The sequence below is a fragment of the Patagioenas fasciata genome, chromosome 3 (assembly GCF_037038585.1).
Source record: "Patagioenas fasciata isolate bPatFas1 chromosome 3, bPatFas1.hap1, whole genome shotgun sequence".
NCBI lineage: Eukaryota > Metazoa > Chordata > Aves > Columbiformes > Columbidae > Patagioenas > Patagioenas fasciata.
Window position 1 is genome coordinate 66,123,163 of NC_092522.1, and position 15,577 is coordinate 66,138,739.

At 35.1% G+C, this 15,577-nt stretch overlaps 1 protein-coding gene across 6 annotated transcripts in view; it reads left to right on the forward strand.

The window, feature by feature from the left end:
- The window catches only part of AHI1 (Abelson helper integration site 1), a 91,827-nt gene that overhangs the window by 58,526 nt on the left and 17,724 nt on the right, over positions 1-15,577 (forward strand). For 5 of the 6 annotated variants that reach the window (XM_071806520.1, XM_065835585.2, XM_071806518.1 and 2 more), the window contains exons 20-22: positions 9,209-9,267; positions 12,564-12,599; positions 13,653-13,718. In XM_071806520.1, coding sequence (XP_071662621.1) covers positions 9,209-9,267; positions 12,564-12,599; positions 13,653-13,718 — 161 coding nt within the window. The remainder of the gene's footprint in view (positions 1-9,208; positions 9,268-12,563; positions 12,600-13,652; positions 13,719-15,577) is intronic. The other variant, XM_065835586.2, reaches the window with a different exon arrangement.

The following is a 15,577-nucleotide window of genomic DNA, read 5'->3' on the forward strand; positions in this document are numbered from 1 at the left end:
TTTGGTCCTTCTGAAGAAACAAATGTTTGTGTAGCAGTCCATTTTAAATGCGAGTATCTTTCACAATGCATGCTGTATAAAAATCGGTGACTTTCATAATAAGCTATGGAGAAGAATTTCCTGTCCTTGAATATTCAGACCTCAGTAATGCCCTTTCTCGTACTAATGAGCATGAAAACTTTGCAGTTGCTGCTTTCATGTGGATTTTGGATTATTCGACATGTACTATGGGCATAGTCAGTAGTGGTTTTAGCTGCTGCTGTTAGTTAAACCAGAGAGGATGGGTGATGTAATTAAGCTTATATGTTAAAAAATAGCAGTTTTTATCAGTTTGGCCATGCCTGTGTGATGTTATGAAAAAAGCTCTTGTTGTATTATGTACTGAATCAAATTGTATTTCATGGTACTATAGAAAATACTTAGTCAAATAGTATTTCTGTATTCATTCTGAATTTAATTTGCATTAATATTTTTGTTTGCATCTTTAGACTTGTTGTGCAAATATTCTTGTTTGTTAAATTCCTGTACAAATAAGATACTGTCATGGTTTAACCCCAGCCAGTAACTAAGCACCATGCAACCAGAGAGAATTGGAAGAGTAAAAGTGAAAAAAATTGTGACTTGAGATAAAGACAGTTTCACAGGTAAAGCGAAAGCCGCACACACAAGCAAAGCAAAACGAGGGATTCATTGACCACTTCCGATTGGCAGGCAGGTGTTCAGCATCTCCAGGCAAGCCAGGCTCCATCACGTGTAGTGGTTACTTGGGAAGACAAACACCATCATTCCAAACATCCCACGTTTAATAAAATATTAATTGTATGGCAATGTCATGGAATTTTCTGGTAAAATTTTCTCAGAACTAGTATTCAGTACTGGCTGAAACTGATAATTAAATTTAAAAAGTAGGCTGGGTACAAACTAGTGGCTATTTTGGTCATGATAAAGACATGAAATATGAAGCTGACATATTTTTTTCAATATAGTAAATACGATGCTACTGATACTATTTTTCCTTCAATGCAAATGTTAAGAAAATGCTACATATGTGCTTCAAGGAGTTACAAGATACTTTTTTTTTTGGTCAAGATTTGATTTGAAATTGTGAAGTTGCTGAGTAATATAGAAACTCAATAGTTCATGCAGTAACTAGCTATTTTTTTCTTAGCTGAAAACACTTTGCATTGCAAAAATGTTAATGGCTGATTTTGAAAAGTGTGGTATTGTAAGGATATTTTCTTATTTACAGCTTTCCATTTATAAAGCAACAGGGTAGTTTGGTTTAAGTCACTGTGGGTAACTAGCATTGCTTAATGTGGGAGGAACTATGCAAAGAAAATTACTTTGTTTTCCTTCCTTGCATAAGTCTCATTCTTTGTCTTTTATCCCTAGTCAAATATGTTTTTTAAAGATGTGACTAGACCTCCTGAGGTTAGTAGATACTTTATTTTGAGTTACAGAATTAAATTATTTAATTGTATTACACAGAAATTAACTGTATTAATAAATAGAATTTAACTGTTTTACATATTTTTAGGAAGCAGATAAGCATGAATCCTGCTTAAGAGTTCCATTTCGTCTAATCCAGAGAGGATAAGTTAATGCAGAAGCAAAAATATTACAAACCCAAAAGCAAAGGTTGTTGCATCAGTATTGGGTATCCACAGCTCTTTCAATTTTTCGATAGGGCAACACCACAAAGTTTGTTGAACATAATACAAAATAAGTTCATTTTCAAATTCAGTTTCATTTGTTCGCTTTTAAGTAGTCCTGGTGAGCTTAGCAAAACTAAGAATGACTTTCTCAGGGTATCTGCTGCACTAGAAGAATAACTTATTAATACAAAGTATGTGTCATAGTCTGTATTTTCCTTACATCTGTTTTTATCTGCTGTGTCGAACTTGTAAATAATATTGCCAATCTGATTTCAGAATTCTGATGATATCTGTGCAAGCTTAGTGATGTTTGCTGTAGAGTGACTTTGTGTTCTCTGAATTGTAGAAAGAATCAACTGGATACTATAACCCTGTCTCATTTTCAGTTGTATCTAATGCCATTATGATGTAACGTTAAAGGTTGTCATAAATTAGCACGTTCCTGATTAGCATGAATTCAATAAATGTTCTTTACTTCAAAAGAATGCTCGGGACACGTGCTACTACTTGCATTGTTTATATGCGCTTCTGTAGAAACTTAACATTTGCAAGAAAAACGTAAGATGATGATTTGATAAGATTACTCAGAAATAATTAGGTGGGTGTGTACGCTGCTAAATGTATTTGATTTTAATCTCTAATTAAAAAGTTGGATTTTTTTAATTGTTTTTGTGATGCAATAGTTTTTATTGCACTATACCTTTTGTAAACGGGCCGAATTCTGCCTGTTCATAGTGCCTAAGTACAGGATAAATGCACTGGTATGAAACAGTGTTCTCCTCAAACCAGTGGCAGGCTATTTCCATAGGTCCTCCTGGAGGACTCTTCTAAGATTCAGAGCAAATACGTTTGTGCCCTTGTACACCTTGAACCAAAAATCAAATTGAAGGCTTACTCTGAATAAATATCTCTGTGCATTCTGTTGACCGATGGTTGATATAACTATGTTGTGGGACATGGCACTGCCAGAAGCATGGCGGTTTTTTTGTGATGGTGCCATCTCATTCTGAGGTCTCTTATGTGAGAATTGGAATTAGTTGATGTTACAGTGAAAGTATCTTCTACAGGTGTGAACTTAAGCCTTGCACCAGTGTTCACTTAGCTTTGCTGTAAAGGGTGTACGTGATCATTTGGGCTGGGGAATCAGGGAGAACCAGATGCAGTAGCTAGAGGTAACTGCACCAGTCCTTGGATAAGGAAGTTCTTGTGATTAAGCACACGTAGACCAGTTGTTCTTCTAACACCTGGAGCTGGGGTGCTGGAAAACCACATGCCAGTGTGCAAGAAGCTGCAGCAATATGTGTGGAACTGCGTGGTATGGAATTCTGTAACTCCCTAGAGTTACTTTTCTAGATAACTGGTTTTAGTATCAGCATTTAGTAAACAGTTGGTTTAAAAGGTAGAAATTGCGCACTTTTTAATAAAAAATTTGTCCTTCTGTGCAGATTTTTCTGTATAGTATAGTATTTTGAACAGCAACCACAGCCTGATGAGTTGACATAAGTCCCCAAGTTTTTTTAATTCTGTTTATTTGCAAGATTTCATTGTATTAATGGGGATGTGGAAGGGAAACAAAAAGTAGTTATGCTTTTCCACCTATCAACACAGCTCAGTTTTGGCTTAATTGAGAGGAAAGGGGGAAAGGGGGTGGGAATGAGAGTGTTTTGAGTGCTTTTGTAATTGCTATCTAGATTGATCTTTCCAATAAATGGAGGAGTGACATCAGGCAGCAGTAGAGCTAAGGCTTCTCTCCCTCTCATTTCTTTCTGTGATATACAGCATGAAAACAGCTCTCATGTCCAACTGGTAAAATAAATTAACAAAAGTTTCTCTTTATAACTTAGAAAAGGTAGGACAATAAACAGAGAGGGATTTTATTTGTCCTAGAAATTTTGTGGTTTGGTTTTAAGTGCATAGGTTAGGTTAACAGATTGGAACCCCGCTTAGAAAACAAAAAAGACATTGATGAGACAGTTGAGTCTTTCCCAGATGCTCTGATAAAAGAAAAAAAAAAAAGTGAGGAAAAGACAAGGAGTGGGTTAGTAACAGCATGGGCTCACCTGATGTTGAGTAGGCTTTTATCAGTGCAGAATACACTGCAACAATCTTATGGGTGTTTGTAGAAATCCTTTGCATTGCGTAGTGATGCCATCATGGCACTTTTGTATATAAACTTAAACATAGCATGTGAGAACCATCCATTTTGAGAATATACATTTTAAGTGGCTTGCAAGATGCAGGGTCTCAAGAGAATTAACCATTTCCTTTGGCATTGTATTAGTTACAAAAATAATGGTATTTTTGAAAGAATGCTAAAAATGCTCTGTTCCATGTCTCACTTTGAACTTCTTTTGAATGTTGTTTCCTTGCCCTACCTTCAACCAAATGTGTTCCAAAGTAGTTTTAGAAACTATGGTACAAATTAAATGTGAGACAGTTTTTGACTCACTTAGGTCCTATCCATTCTCTTGTTCAATTTAGAATACATTCAAAATCATAGGTGCTAGACTAAGTTATGTAGAGGAGAATTTGAAGTGTGTTTTCACCAACAGCACTGGATATTAGTAAAACATCTGTTTTGCTGGTAAAACAAAAAGGCAGGTATGTGTTAGTGGGTGTGTCCATTCCTTTAATTTTGTGAACTGTATCTGAAAAAGTTTGTGGTGGGTTTTGAAAGTATTTGTGATCCTGTGTTTAAGTAAAGGAAAGCAGGTTCTTATCCAATATATAAACAATCTCTTTATTTAATGAATTCTGTTTGATCTATTAGAGAATAATTGTTGAGAGGATAAAGCCTTTGAGGGAAGATTAATATATATTTAGATCATTACAAAATTATCTTCTTTCTCTTACACTATTCATAGCTTGAAAAATAAAATTACAGAAAGAATTCAACAATACTGCTCTGAAAGCTTTTTGTTAAAAAAAAACCCTCGAAACTTTCCTTTGAAGCCCAAAGTATTTATTATACTGCATGCTAAAACATCTTTTGGTCACAAAGGTCATACTTTTGAATAGGTGACTGTGCTGAAAACATAACTCTGTTTGCTGGAAACAGTTTTAAAGCCACAGAAATTGAGTAGGAAAAGGACTGAACCTGATATACACATATTCTTCTCATATCAGCGTTGACTTTTTTTTCTCAGTGCGTGTTGTTTATTTGGGTGGGTTTTAACTATGCCATGTTGCAAGAGGCCACAATACAAATTGTAAGATGGTCTGCAGTAAATACCATTTCCTAGAGGCACAGTTTATTTTCATGTCTTTCCAGATTTGTTTGTGGGTTTTTTTAGACACTAATAATTAGTATAAACTCAAAGTAAAACTCAATTTAAAATAGAATAATGTGGACTGGAATAAGTAAGTAAGTGGCTTTTTTGTGTTTGCTATGTTTGTTTGTTTTTTGGGTTTTTTTTGTTGTTGTTGATTGGTTTGCTTTTGGTTTGGTTTTGGTTTTTTATGTTTTCGTTTGGTTTTTGTTTTGTTTTGTTTTTTTTTCTCTGTGTGCTTTAGAGGGGCTCATCACAGAAACATCTGAATATTAATTTTTTTTCAATTTTCTTATTTGTTTTTTTGTTGATGTTCTGTGATTTTCTGAGGATTTTCCAGTATAAACTTTCAGATTATTTCATTAACTGTAAAGTCCATGAGACTGGAATTCTTAGAGAATCAAACATCTTAGAGAAACAAAGAACTTTATTAATTAACAGAATGAATTTCTCAAGAGCATTCCACAAAGGGAGAAAATCATTCTTTTTAGGAAGTTAATTAAAACATAAATTCTGTAATAAGTGTTCACTGAGCCTCTATTAATAGAATTGTCACACAAACATTTAATATTAGGTGATTGTAGGCACTCCAGTATGATAATAGTGGAATTATGTGACTCCCTAGAATGACTTTTTTCCCTGTTCTGGCTCTTTTGCTATTAATTTAAAACAAATATAATAGCTAAAGATGCTGTTACTTAATAGGAAATGTTCCTGATTATTACAAGTGCTATTGGGGCGTTGTTGCCATTCTCATACAAATTTCTGTATAAGTCTAATCTGTTTGGAAGTGAACTCATCTGCTTCCTGTGTATTTCAGCCCAACTATGTAGGATTTGATCAATTCACATTAGTGTGCCTAACAGAGGATAGTTTTTCAGGGAAAGCATGCAATAAAACTGGGACTTGGTAGTACAGACATGCGTTTTGGACAGGAGGACAACCACTTCATTTCTGTCTTCTTTTCTCTTTAGTTGCAATTACGCTGGCAGAGAATATATTGCCGGAAGTGACTCAGGGGAATGAAGGATAGACTTTGAGTTCATTGTTCAAATGGTTCAGGAAACTAATAGAGTTTCAGGCTCCCTCTCAAGGCAGACAACTACACTGATTTTCAGAAGATACCACTTCTTGGCAGGCATTTACCTAAATCAACACATACTTGGACTCACAAAACAATCATAGCAAGAGGATAATGTGGGCCAAAAAGGAGAGTTGTCCTGCTGTTAAATTGGGTCCATGTGAAAATTCTGATCGTTTGCAAAGAAGCAATAAAATCTCTCAGTTTGAGACATCACATTTAGACATTCACAGTAGGTTCTTCTCGAAACAACTTATTCTTTTAATGTGAAATTCCATATAAAGGAGACTACCAAAGAATCAATGCAGAGTAACATGGATACAGTAGTTCAAATGTTCATGCTTTCATAGGGAAGATAAGCTTCTCATGACATACAGAGTTTTGAAGATGAAGACAGCAAATGCTCTTATGAAAGAAGATCGTTGAAGAGTTCAAGTAGACCCTCTGAATCAGTAAAAAATGCTTCTCCTTTACTGATTCTGAAAGATCCTTGAGATAAGACAGTCTAGATTAACCTAGGCATTGCGGGTTTTTTTCACGTTTGACCTTACAAGGGATTTAATGACCTTTATATAAGCTCAGGCTAATTGAGAGTGCCAACAGGTTATGCTGTCCTGTAAGCTTCATTTTTTGGATGAAGTGGAAATGTCCTTCTGCAATCCTGACCTTGGTTTCAATACCTCACTATAACAGTTGGAAAGTTTGTACGGCCTGGATCAGAGATAACCAAAGCAAGCACTGCTGAGGCTGTTAGTCACACCTACTTGGTGTCATTTATATGCTTCATCAAGCATGAAACCATGTCAAGCCAGTAGCTGTATAAAATTGCTTTAAAAATCTGCTGCATCGTTTGAGAAAGAAGGGATGGATATATCCTTTCATGCTGAATGGACCTTGTTTTGTGAATGAGGAAGATTTGAACAGTTTTTTTTTTTAATTTTTTTTTAGTGTGCTTGATAACAGAAAGCAACTAATGGATAACACTACTGTTATAGTTTGGTCTAACCCATAGGCATGATCAACATGAACAAATAGCTTTGGTTCTGTGGCAAGTAGAATATTTGGACCCGAGTGTGCTGTGGTCTTTTTAGTGTTTACACCTCAAGCAAAGTTGTAAGAATGTCCTGGTTGTTTTGGAAGAAGGCTCTAATCACAGAAATCACGAAGTCACAAACCAGTGTCAGCTGCTGGAATTCAGTACAGCACTCCCTGTATCTGTGAGTGACACATCTGCCTTTTTCCTGTACTTGTAGCAGAACAGGTCTGCACTGTCCTTTATTAAGGCTTCTTTGGGGATATCAGTCTAACCATAAAGTTTTCATCTGACAAGCAGCTGAATATAGAGACTGCAGTGGGGCGTAAACTGTGTGCATAAACACACAGTCCAGAAGTACTCAGAGTTAATCTTTTCCTTAGGAGAACAAGGAAGCCAATGATATTACTGATAAAGGTAGAGGTGATTTTTTTTTTTTAATTAAAGTTTGAAGATTTTTCCAAACAAGTGATTGTTTTAACCATGTAATTTGTACAGCTTTTATCTTAAAATGGGTGTGTGTGAACTGGCACAACACTGCAATGCTCAAATTGAAAATGCTGTAGTAGTATACTTAGCTGTATAAAGAAAATTTTTTAAAATCATGTTATTGGTCTTGAGTTTGGCTTTTTTTTAATTCAGAGTTGATATGACATTTGTATGCATTAATGTATCCATATGTAGTATCATATCTGTAGCAGCTCATTTTATGATGGTATGAGTAATTAGATAACATTAATAGGAATAATATCCACATGGACTTTTAGTATTAGTACTGAACAAATGTTTTAGCAAATACCTTATTTTAATAAAAGGTAAACTACAGGTCTACCATCTTTGAGTATGGGTTGAATTCGGGAAATGGTTTCTAGTCTCATCTCTTTCCTCTTCTGAAATAGATGGGAAAAGTAATAAGAATCAAAGTAAGCCTTTCAAAATGAAGTATTTCAGAATTTATGCAAGCTTTTTTGAAATTATCAAGATCACAAAAGTTTTGATTTGCACACAAAATTGAGAAATCAATTATTGCACTTCTTGAAGATTTCTCACAAACATAAAATTATTCACATGCACTTTTACATGAGCATGGTTTAAGTGTGATTGTTTGAGCTTGCTCTTTTACTTATATTTATGAATATCTAAATATCTTAGTGATTAAACATTTATGAGTAAATCTCCTGTGAAAGTCTAAACCACTAAGCTTTAGAAGGTATACTGTAGGTGGAATTGTGCAAGCTTCCTTGTGGAGCTGTGCCAGTACATGGGGATCTGAATCTGAATAGTCCTCTTTATTCAGATACTGGACTCCTCAAGAGTAGGCTTTTGGAGTGGCAAATGAAAATGAGTTTTCAGAACTTATTTCCTTTTGAAAACAAAACTTATATCAAATCTAGTGTCTCACAGAGAAAATCCAGTGAGCTTAACTTGGTGTTGTCTGGCATCTCTAGACTTAAGAAGCCGTTCTTCAACGAAGCAGGAGCGTTTTTCACTGTCGTGTTCAACAGTTTTCAGATTTTTGAATCTTTTCTTGTTTAAGATGTTTTCTTAAGTGTACAGCTGAGGAGACCAGTAACAAAAAGATAAATCCATAGATGATGAAAGGATTTTCCCAAGCTTAGTAGTTAACATAATAGTTTGAAAAGAAAAGAATTTACAAGTACTTGTTCAAATGCACTATGTAGAGAGTGAATAAAATAAACAGCAAGATGTGTTGTGATAGGAACTCAGATGATCAAAGGGAACTACTGAATAGGCATAGTTATTCTTTCAGATAAAATAAGGAAGTAATTCCTTTGAGAGTTTTTGTGATCATGTCTGTTGGAAAACTTTGTATGCATTACTCAGAAATTCAATGAAGAGAAAAGCAATACAGCCTAGATAATAGTGTCAGCTTTGAGCACGAGGTGGCATGTGGACATAGCTCGAGCTATTTCTCCAAATCATTTGAATGGAAATATTGGATTAGTTAACCTTGTGTCAGGTCTGTTAGTTAAATAAACCCTCCAACTGTTCCTGACTGAAGGATGCTTAGTTGTGACTGAAAGATGCTGCTGCTTTTCATTAGAATTTTGTCAAACATATCCTGCTAACATAATGATTTTAAAATAAAATGGTTTATTCGATGGAAAAGGATAACAAGCAGAAAATTCACAGCCTTTTCTTTTCACAGGGTGTTTCAGCCCAGTAGGAAATCCTCTTAGCCGAACACTATTGGGTAGACTAGAGACGGTAAGGAATTCTGTCTTTGCATTTTTTTTTTTTTAAATTGATGTTTAAATATAAAATGTCATTATTCACAAGTTCTCATTGTAGAGAGAGTTTCTTTTAATCCTGTCTTTATTCACAAAAGAGGCATCTTCAAATGAAGTATAAATTGTTCAATCAGTATTTTAATGTTCTCCATCACAGCAAGCTCTATAAATATTTACAGGATCAATTGTTTTGAAAAACACCGAATATCAGCTATCTGAAGGTTGGGGTTTTTTTCCTGTTTATAAATGCAGTAATATATATGTTGTAAGTGCAGGTAAAGTGAGTAATTTATATAAAGAAAGCAGCGTATTTACAAATAACAAAATAGTTGAAGAGGTTTTGAATAATTTCAGGAGCGGGTGTATTTCACATGCTTCTGAATTGATCTTTATTCCCTTTTTCTTTTTTTTTTTTTTTTAATCCATGTAAGCTTTGCTGCAGCAGCTGTGTTTGCATTTGTATTTTCTGTTTGTACATTGCAGGTTTCAATAAAATGCAGCCTGGCACAGTTTTGGTTTTTTCCTCTAGGCAGATTATAGATTCCCATGCTCATTAAATATTGAAGAACTGTAATCAAATAAGGATTGTAGTCATCTGAAGCCTGAGGAAGTAACTTTACAGTGTCTACAGACAGTTTAATTAAGATGAAAGAAGACTACATTATTCTTAGCAATTAATACTTTTAGAATCATTTTAATTTAGCTGTTTATCCTCTGTTTCCCATAGACTAAATTTGTACAGTTATGTGTCCTGAGCTGTGAGTGTGTTGACAATTAATTGGACCAGAGAACAAGAACAGAAATACGACATTGCTAACAATATTCAATTATTTTATGTTACATCTCAGCTTATTTAGTGTTTCATTTAAAACTTCAGTTACTGGGGTAAATAGATTGCATGACATTCTTGGGGAACAAGAGCATAAAGTAAATTTCTAACCCTTGGGTTTATAAGGAAAAATGAAAACAATGGAGTGACTATAAAAGCTCAGATTGATGCTGTGAAATTTTTAAATGTTTTAAATATTATCTCACTTTTAAGCCAGTCATGGTTATTTTGAGCACTCTAAGTTAATTTCTTATTTTGTCTCCTTCAAACAAAAAAAGGTGATGATCTCAGTTGCAAACTAAGGCACAGATTCACTGAGCAGACGAGAGAAGTTTTGACACTCATTCCCTGTGTTTTACTGGAGGCTTTGCACAAGAAACAGCCACAGTTTTATTTCCCTCTGGCAGAAAGCAGGTATAGGGAGGTGGTGTGGAGAGAAGCAGTGGCATTGGGCAGCATCCCAGAAATAGATGTTTGTCCTTCTTTGCGTCAATCTGTCATTCTAATGGGAAAAGAAGGGAGGGTGGCTTTGGCCCTGGATGCACACATGTTGGGGTTCACCTCGGCATGTGTAGCGTCTACCTAAAATCAATCTTAGAAAATCTTATTTTCCAAGTGTAGTTATTAAGAGTTAATGACTAATTGGAAGTGACACTTAATCTGCATGTTTATTCTGTTACAATGAAAAATGTGTTTGCATATAAGGAAGAAGCGTATAAAAACAGCAGTAGACTTTACATTTTTCCATTTTTTTTTCTTTAATTTTTGATATTGTGGTATGTGAAATGTATTTTTTCAGTAGTAGAAATTAAATGCTGAAATTTTTATGGAAAAGGCAGTAATAACATATCCCTTGTTCTTACACACTGCTGCTTCTCCTAAGGGAAAAGAATGCTATCTAATGCCCAGATCCTTTAGGCTGTTATAAATCTGCATGAATAAGAGTAAAAACTCCATTAACACTCCATTAATCACTGAAACTGCTCAATTAGAAAGAAGCCATAAAGTTTTTAGTTACTGCTGATATCAGGAATTGGTGACACTTCATACATACAGCACCTTATTTATCAGTTCACTCTTACCTGCAGTGCTCTCTTCTTTGTTAGCATCTTAAAACATTCTTTGTTTGCTCTTGTGGTAGAAATATCAAGGCTGTCTAAGTGGGTTAGCTGTGGATAGCCAGTGTCTAGAACTCTGCATCAACTGCTGGACCTATTTCTCTTTGTCTGAGAATGTTCCCTATGGTGAAAGCTCCTAGCAGCTTTGTTCAACCAGAATCAGTGTGACACGGCACACTTTTCCAGCAAGCGTTTCCCTCCTGTTTCTCACAGATGGGCTGCCTCCCTAAAAGACCAACTTCTTACAACACAACTATAGCCCCAAGTCTGTTCCAACACAAGAAAAAGATTAACTAGTTACCATTAAAAAAAGGAGACATGAATATTGTATTAAGAATGATGTATTCATACGCTTCAAGATGCTTATCACTTTTTTGGAATCCTGAAAATGTGGCTTAATCTTGTGACATAACATAAAAAAAATGATGTGTCTAAACTGAAAGGCCGGTAGTTTTTGCCGGGTGTTACCTGCAGGACACCGGGCAGTTTGCACTACTCAAGAAATGGCATGGGACCCCAGGGGCAGCTCTGCTGCCTTGTAGTAGCTGCACTTGTGGTAGGTGGGCAGCCCTGGTGGTTCCTCTGTCCTGCCAGAGATCTGGTGTGTGCGCAGCCTTGGGTGTACTCGGAATATCTCTTTAAGAGGAAACTCTTTGGATTGTGCAGCATCTGAGAACATTCAACATAGTCTTAGCATGATTCATGGATTTTAGCTTGTTATTTCCAAACCGCTCACCTTCTTCAAGCTCTTCTTACGTTGAGTGTTTGAGAGCACATAAATACTTTATTAAAAAGAGAGAGAGACAGATTGAGACAAAATAATGGAGCAACATGAGTCCTTGAACTAGATATCTAAATAATACGGCTAATAATTCTGGTGAATCATTTTTGAGCAACAGGAGGCACTCCCATCCCACAGGCTAAGCACATTGCCTGCACAGCTCTCTTAACCTTGAGAATAGAAAATGAGAATTAGCTGAAACCTGTGAGGCTGTGCTAACTACCAGTAGACCACTGAACAAGCCACGCACCCTGAACTGCTACTCCACCAGTCTTTGTTCAAAATTTGTTTATCAAATCAGGCAGTTACTTTTTTATTCCCTCCCTCTGTGTATGTACATAATTACTCAGAACTTTTTAGGTGGTAGGCTTAGATATTGTAGTAGATGATAAGAACTGAGTGCAACTGTTCTCTTTCATGCTGTATTCATCTCTATATACTACGTGTGTCTCTAACTACTTTGGCAAAGCCAAAACAATCTGGGGGGACAGGATGGAACCTCTGTGTTCAGGACAGTCAGTGATTTTTTTTTTTTTCTCATACAGGATAAGCCTAACCAAGTTAGGGAAACAACGTTAAGGGTAAGAATCTCTGTTCTAGAGAATGCCATTCATTCTGCTGAGGATTGCAGTAATGATACTCCTTGGATCACCCTAATAAAAAAACCCTAGAAAATAAAAGGAGCAATACATTTTAAATATGTGTTCTAAAAAAGCAAAAGGAAGGAAAGAAGTTTATGTGAAAGGTAGTTAAAGGAGATGCTGTAAAATACAAAAAAGGTGACGTATGTTGTCTAGAAATTCTCAAATTTAAATTTTGTTTATAATGTGGTACGATCTATTATGAGTGGAAATGTTGTTTGCCTCACAAAGCTCGCATTTGATTCTTGTATTTTAATTCCTGTGTGATATTTCTATTCTGCATTGTAGTTCGTACCCTTTGATGCACACAAAATCTAGGGGAAATTGGTTTCCCCTCTGTGAAAACAGGCCATTGAAAAAAATTAAGTAACACCAGCAAAGGACTTCCATCTTCCCCTTTGTTCTAATTTGTTGCTGCTGTGCTAATTTTCATATTTTTTTCTGTTTTAAATCTTCTTTCAACCAAAGCATTCTTTTGTTTGAGAAAAATCAAATTTTGTAGGTACAGGCACATTGTAATTATTGCATTATATACCTGCTAGTCCTTTGACTTTGTTGGAAGTCTGAAGAACAGATAGAACAATTAGAATTAAATGGAAAGTATCGGTCATTAAGACCAACATGAAATTCTCCATTAGATGCAAGTGGCATCTTCTGTCTAATGGCTCAGAAGTAAACTTCACTTCAACAGCTTCTTCAGCATCTACTGTAGTGTTTGCAATGCAAACCAGCTTAAGACTGCTTAGTCATCAATCCTCTGTCTTCCCCCATGTTGTCTTTAGTGTAATGTACATACTTGAAAAACTTAATATCTCTTTGCCTACATAGCCAGTGTTACCCAGCGTTGCTTAACATCACTTCTGCTTTTTATTTTTTAAAAAAGTATTTTATTACAGATGATTCTTACTGTTTTACAGTAGACATGAAAATACTCAAAATTACAGTTTATCGAAGTACTTTGTGTTAAGGTTTTAAAATAATTTATTTTTTTAGACTGATGACTGCCTGACTGCACTGGGAGCGAAAGGAGGAAGCAGTTTTCCAGTCGGGCAAGAGACAGTAAGTATTACATAATGTTTTGCAGTATCTTGTATACCTGTTACACTGTATCTGTGCTTTTGAAAGCACGTTATATTTTAGCATGATCCTAAGGATTTTTTTTTTGCTACGCTAGATTTTGGAATTCTTGCAAACATGTTCATAACCACCATAACCATGTTACACCTCGTTTTATATCACTCTTGAAAAATCTTTTTTTAGAATTTAGAGAAATAGAGGTTTTTTTTTTTCCTTGAACTTGGACCCAGACAGAATTTAACTCATGTCTGAATGTCTCACCAGAAGAAACTCCATTGCTTTTGGCGTAATTGTGAGTGGTTTACATTCTTCTTTGGTCCCGAGGTGCATTTGTATTCCAGGACACATTGGTATTTCAATTTTTTAATTTTTGAGAGACAGACACTGGAACTTACTTGATTGGTTTGAATTGTTTGTTGACTGTTTCTATGTTACTAAATTTTTGAAATTTTTTCCAAAACCCAAGACATTTACTCTAGATCTGTCTTACAAAAGACATTGCCTTTCATTGTTTTTCATGCTGCCAAGCAATTAGTTACATTCCTTTCTTTTTTTTTTTTTTTTTTTTTTTTTTTTTCCCCATAGTGCTATCCCTTAGGAAACCATTGCCACGTAACTGAAGTGGGTACTGCTAGAACACCCCTTACTGGCCATGATCATGCAAGCTTCCCCTTCTCTACTGTTTATCTATGGTGCTCTTTAGTTTTAGTTGATTCTATTCTATTCTGAAGTTCATACTTCTGTAGTGTCAGCATCATCTGTAATTACTGTACTAGCTTTCCTAATGCGGAGAGGAGAGTTATGATAAAGGTTGATACTTTAGGTTTACTGAATGCATATTTATATAAATTTTCTGTCTATACCACATAGAATTTGCAATGGTAGACTCATTTCTATTTTTTCACATTCATAGCTGATTTAATCTGTTTAATTGATGACATGGCAGTATGAAAATACAAGCTACATTGGCTATATTTTTACATGCATAACTCGTAGGTTATCTTACTCAAAATAGAAATACAAATATAAAAAGCACTGTGCAGTTCAGCAGTTTTGGGATTTAAAGGCATGCATGAGTAATAAAAAAAGTGTTTTCTCCAAATCCCTAACTTCATAGTAACTTTGCTCTCTCCTTTAGTCTCCTATAACGTCATATCACTTCTATTATACCGTGTTTCTGACCTCTTTACTTTCAATATTGCAGAGGGATCTGAGGTGAAGATTATATGGAGGGAAAGAGTGTTCTTTGTGTAAAATAGGTCATAATTTTGCCTTTCACTTAAGAGGGAAATGAGCAGTTCCCTTATTCTTTCAGTTCACTTGTTTTCTTTTTGGTCTTTTCTGTTCTGAGTTAATCAGGACAGATTTTTGTTCACAGGGCATGTGAAAAAGGTAAAAAATTATACTTGATATTTTCATATTCAGGGTAGAAATCAGGCTTCATGTAGTGTATTCTGTGTAGTATATGTGTTGCTGACCACTATTAGTATTTTTTTCTAGAAAAGTATAGATGCACTGTATTTCACAGCAAAATATTTATTATATTAAATGGAATATAAACGTATTTTTGGCTGATATTTATAAAACTGTATATGCAAATCCTTATTTCTAAAAAAAAAAAAAAAAACAAAACCAAAAACAACAAAAACAAACAAAAAAACCCAACAGTGAATGATCAAAGCAAAACTTTGCAGTGACATTTTTGAACTAAATTTTTCCTTCGGTAAAACTGTCATACTGTTGAAGTATTTATTCAAACACATATGCTTCATGAGCACACACAGAATGGGATCTAAAGGTGGTGTAACAATTCTGAGAAAGAGAATGTATGAAGTGGCTTT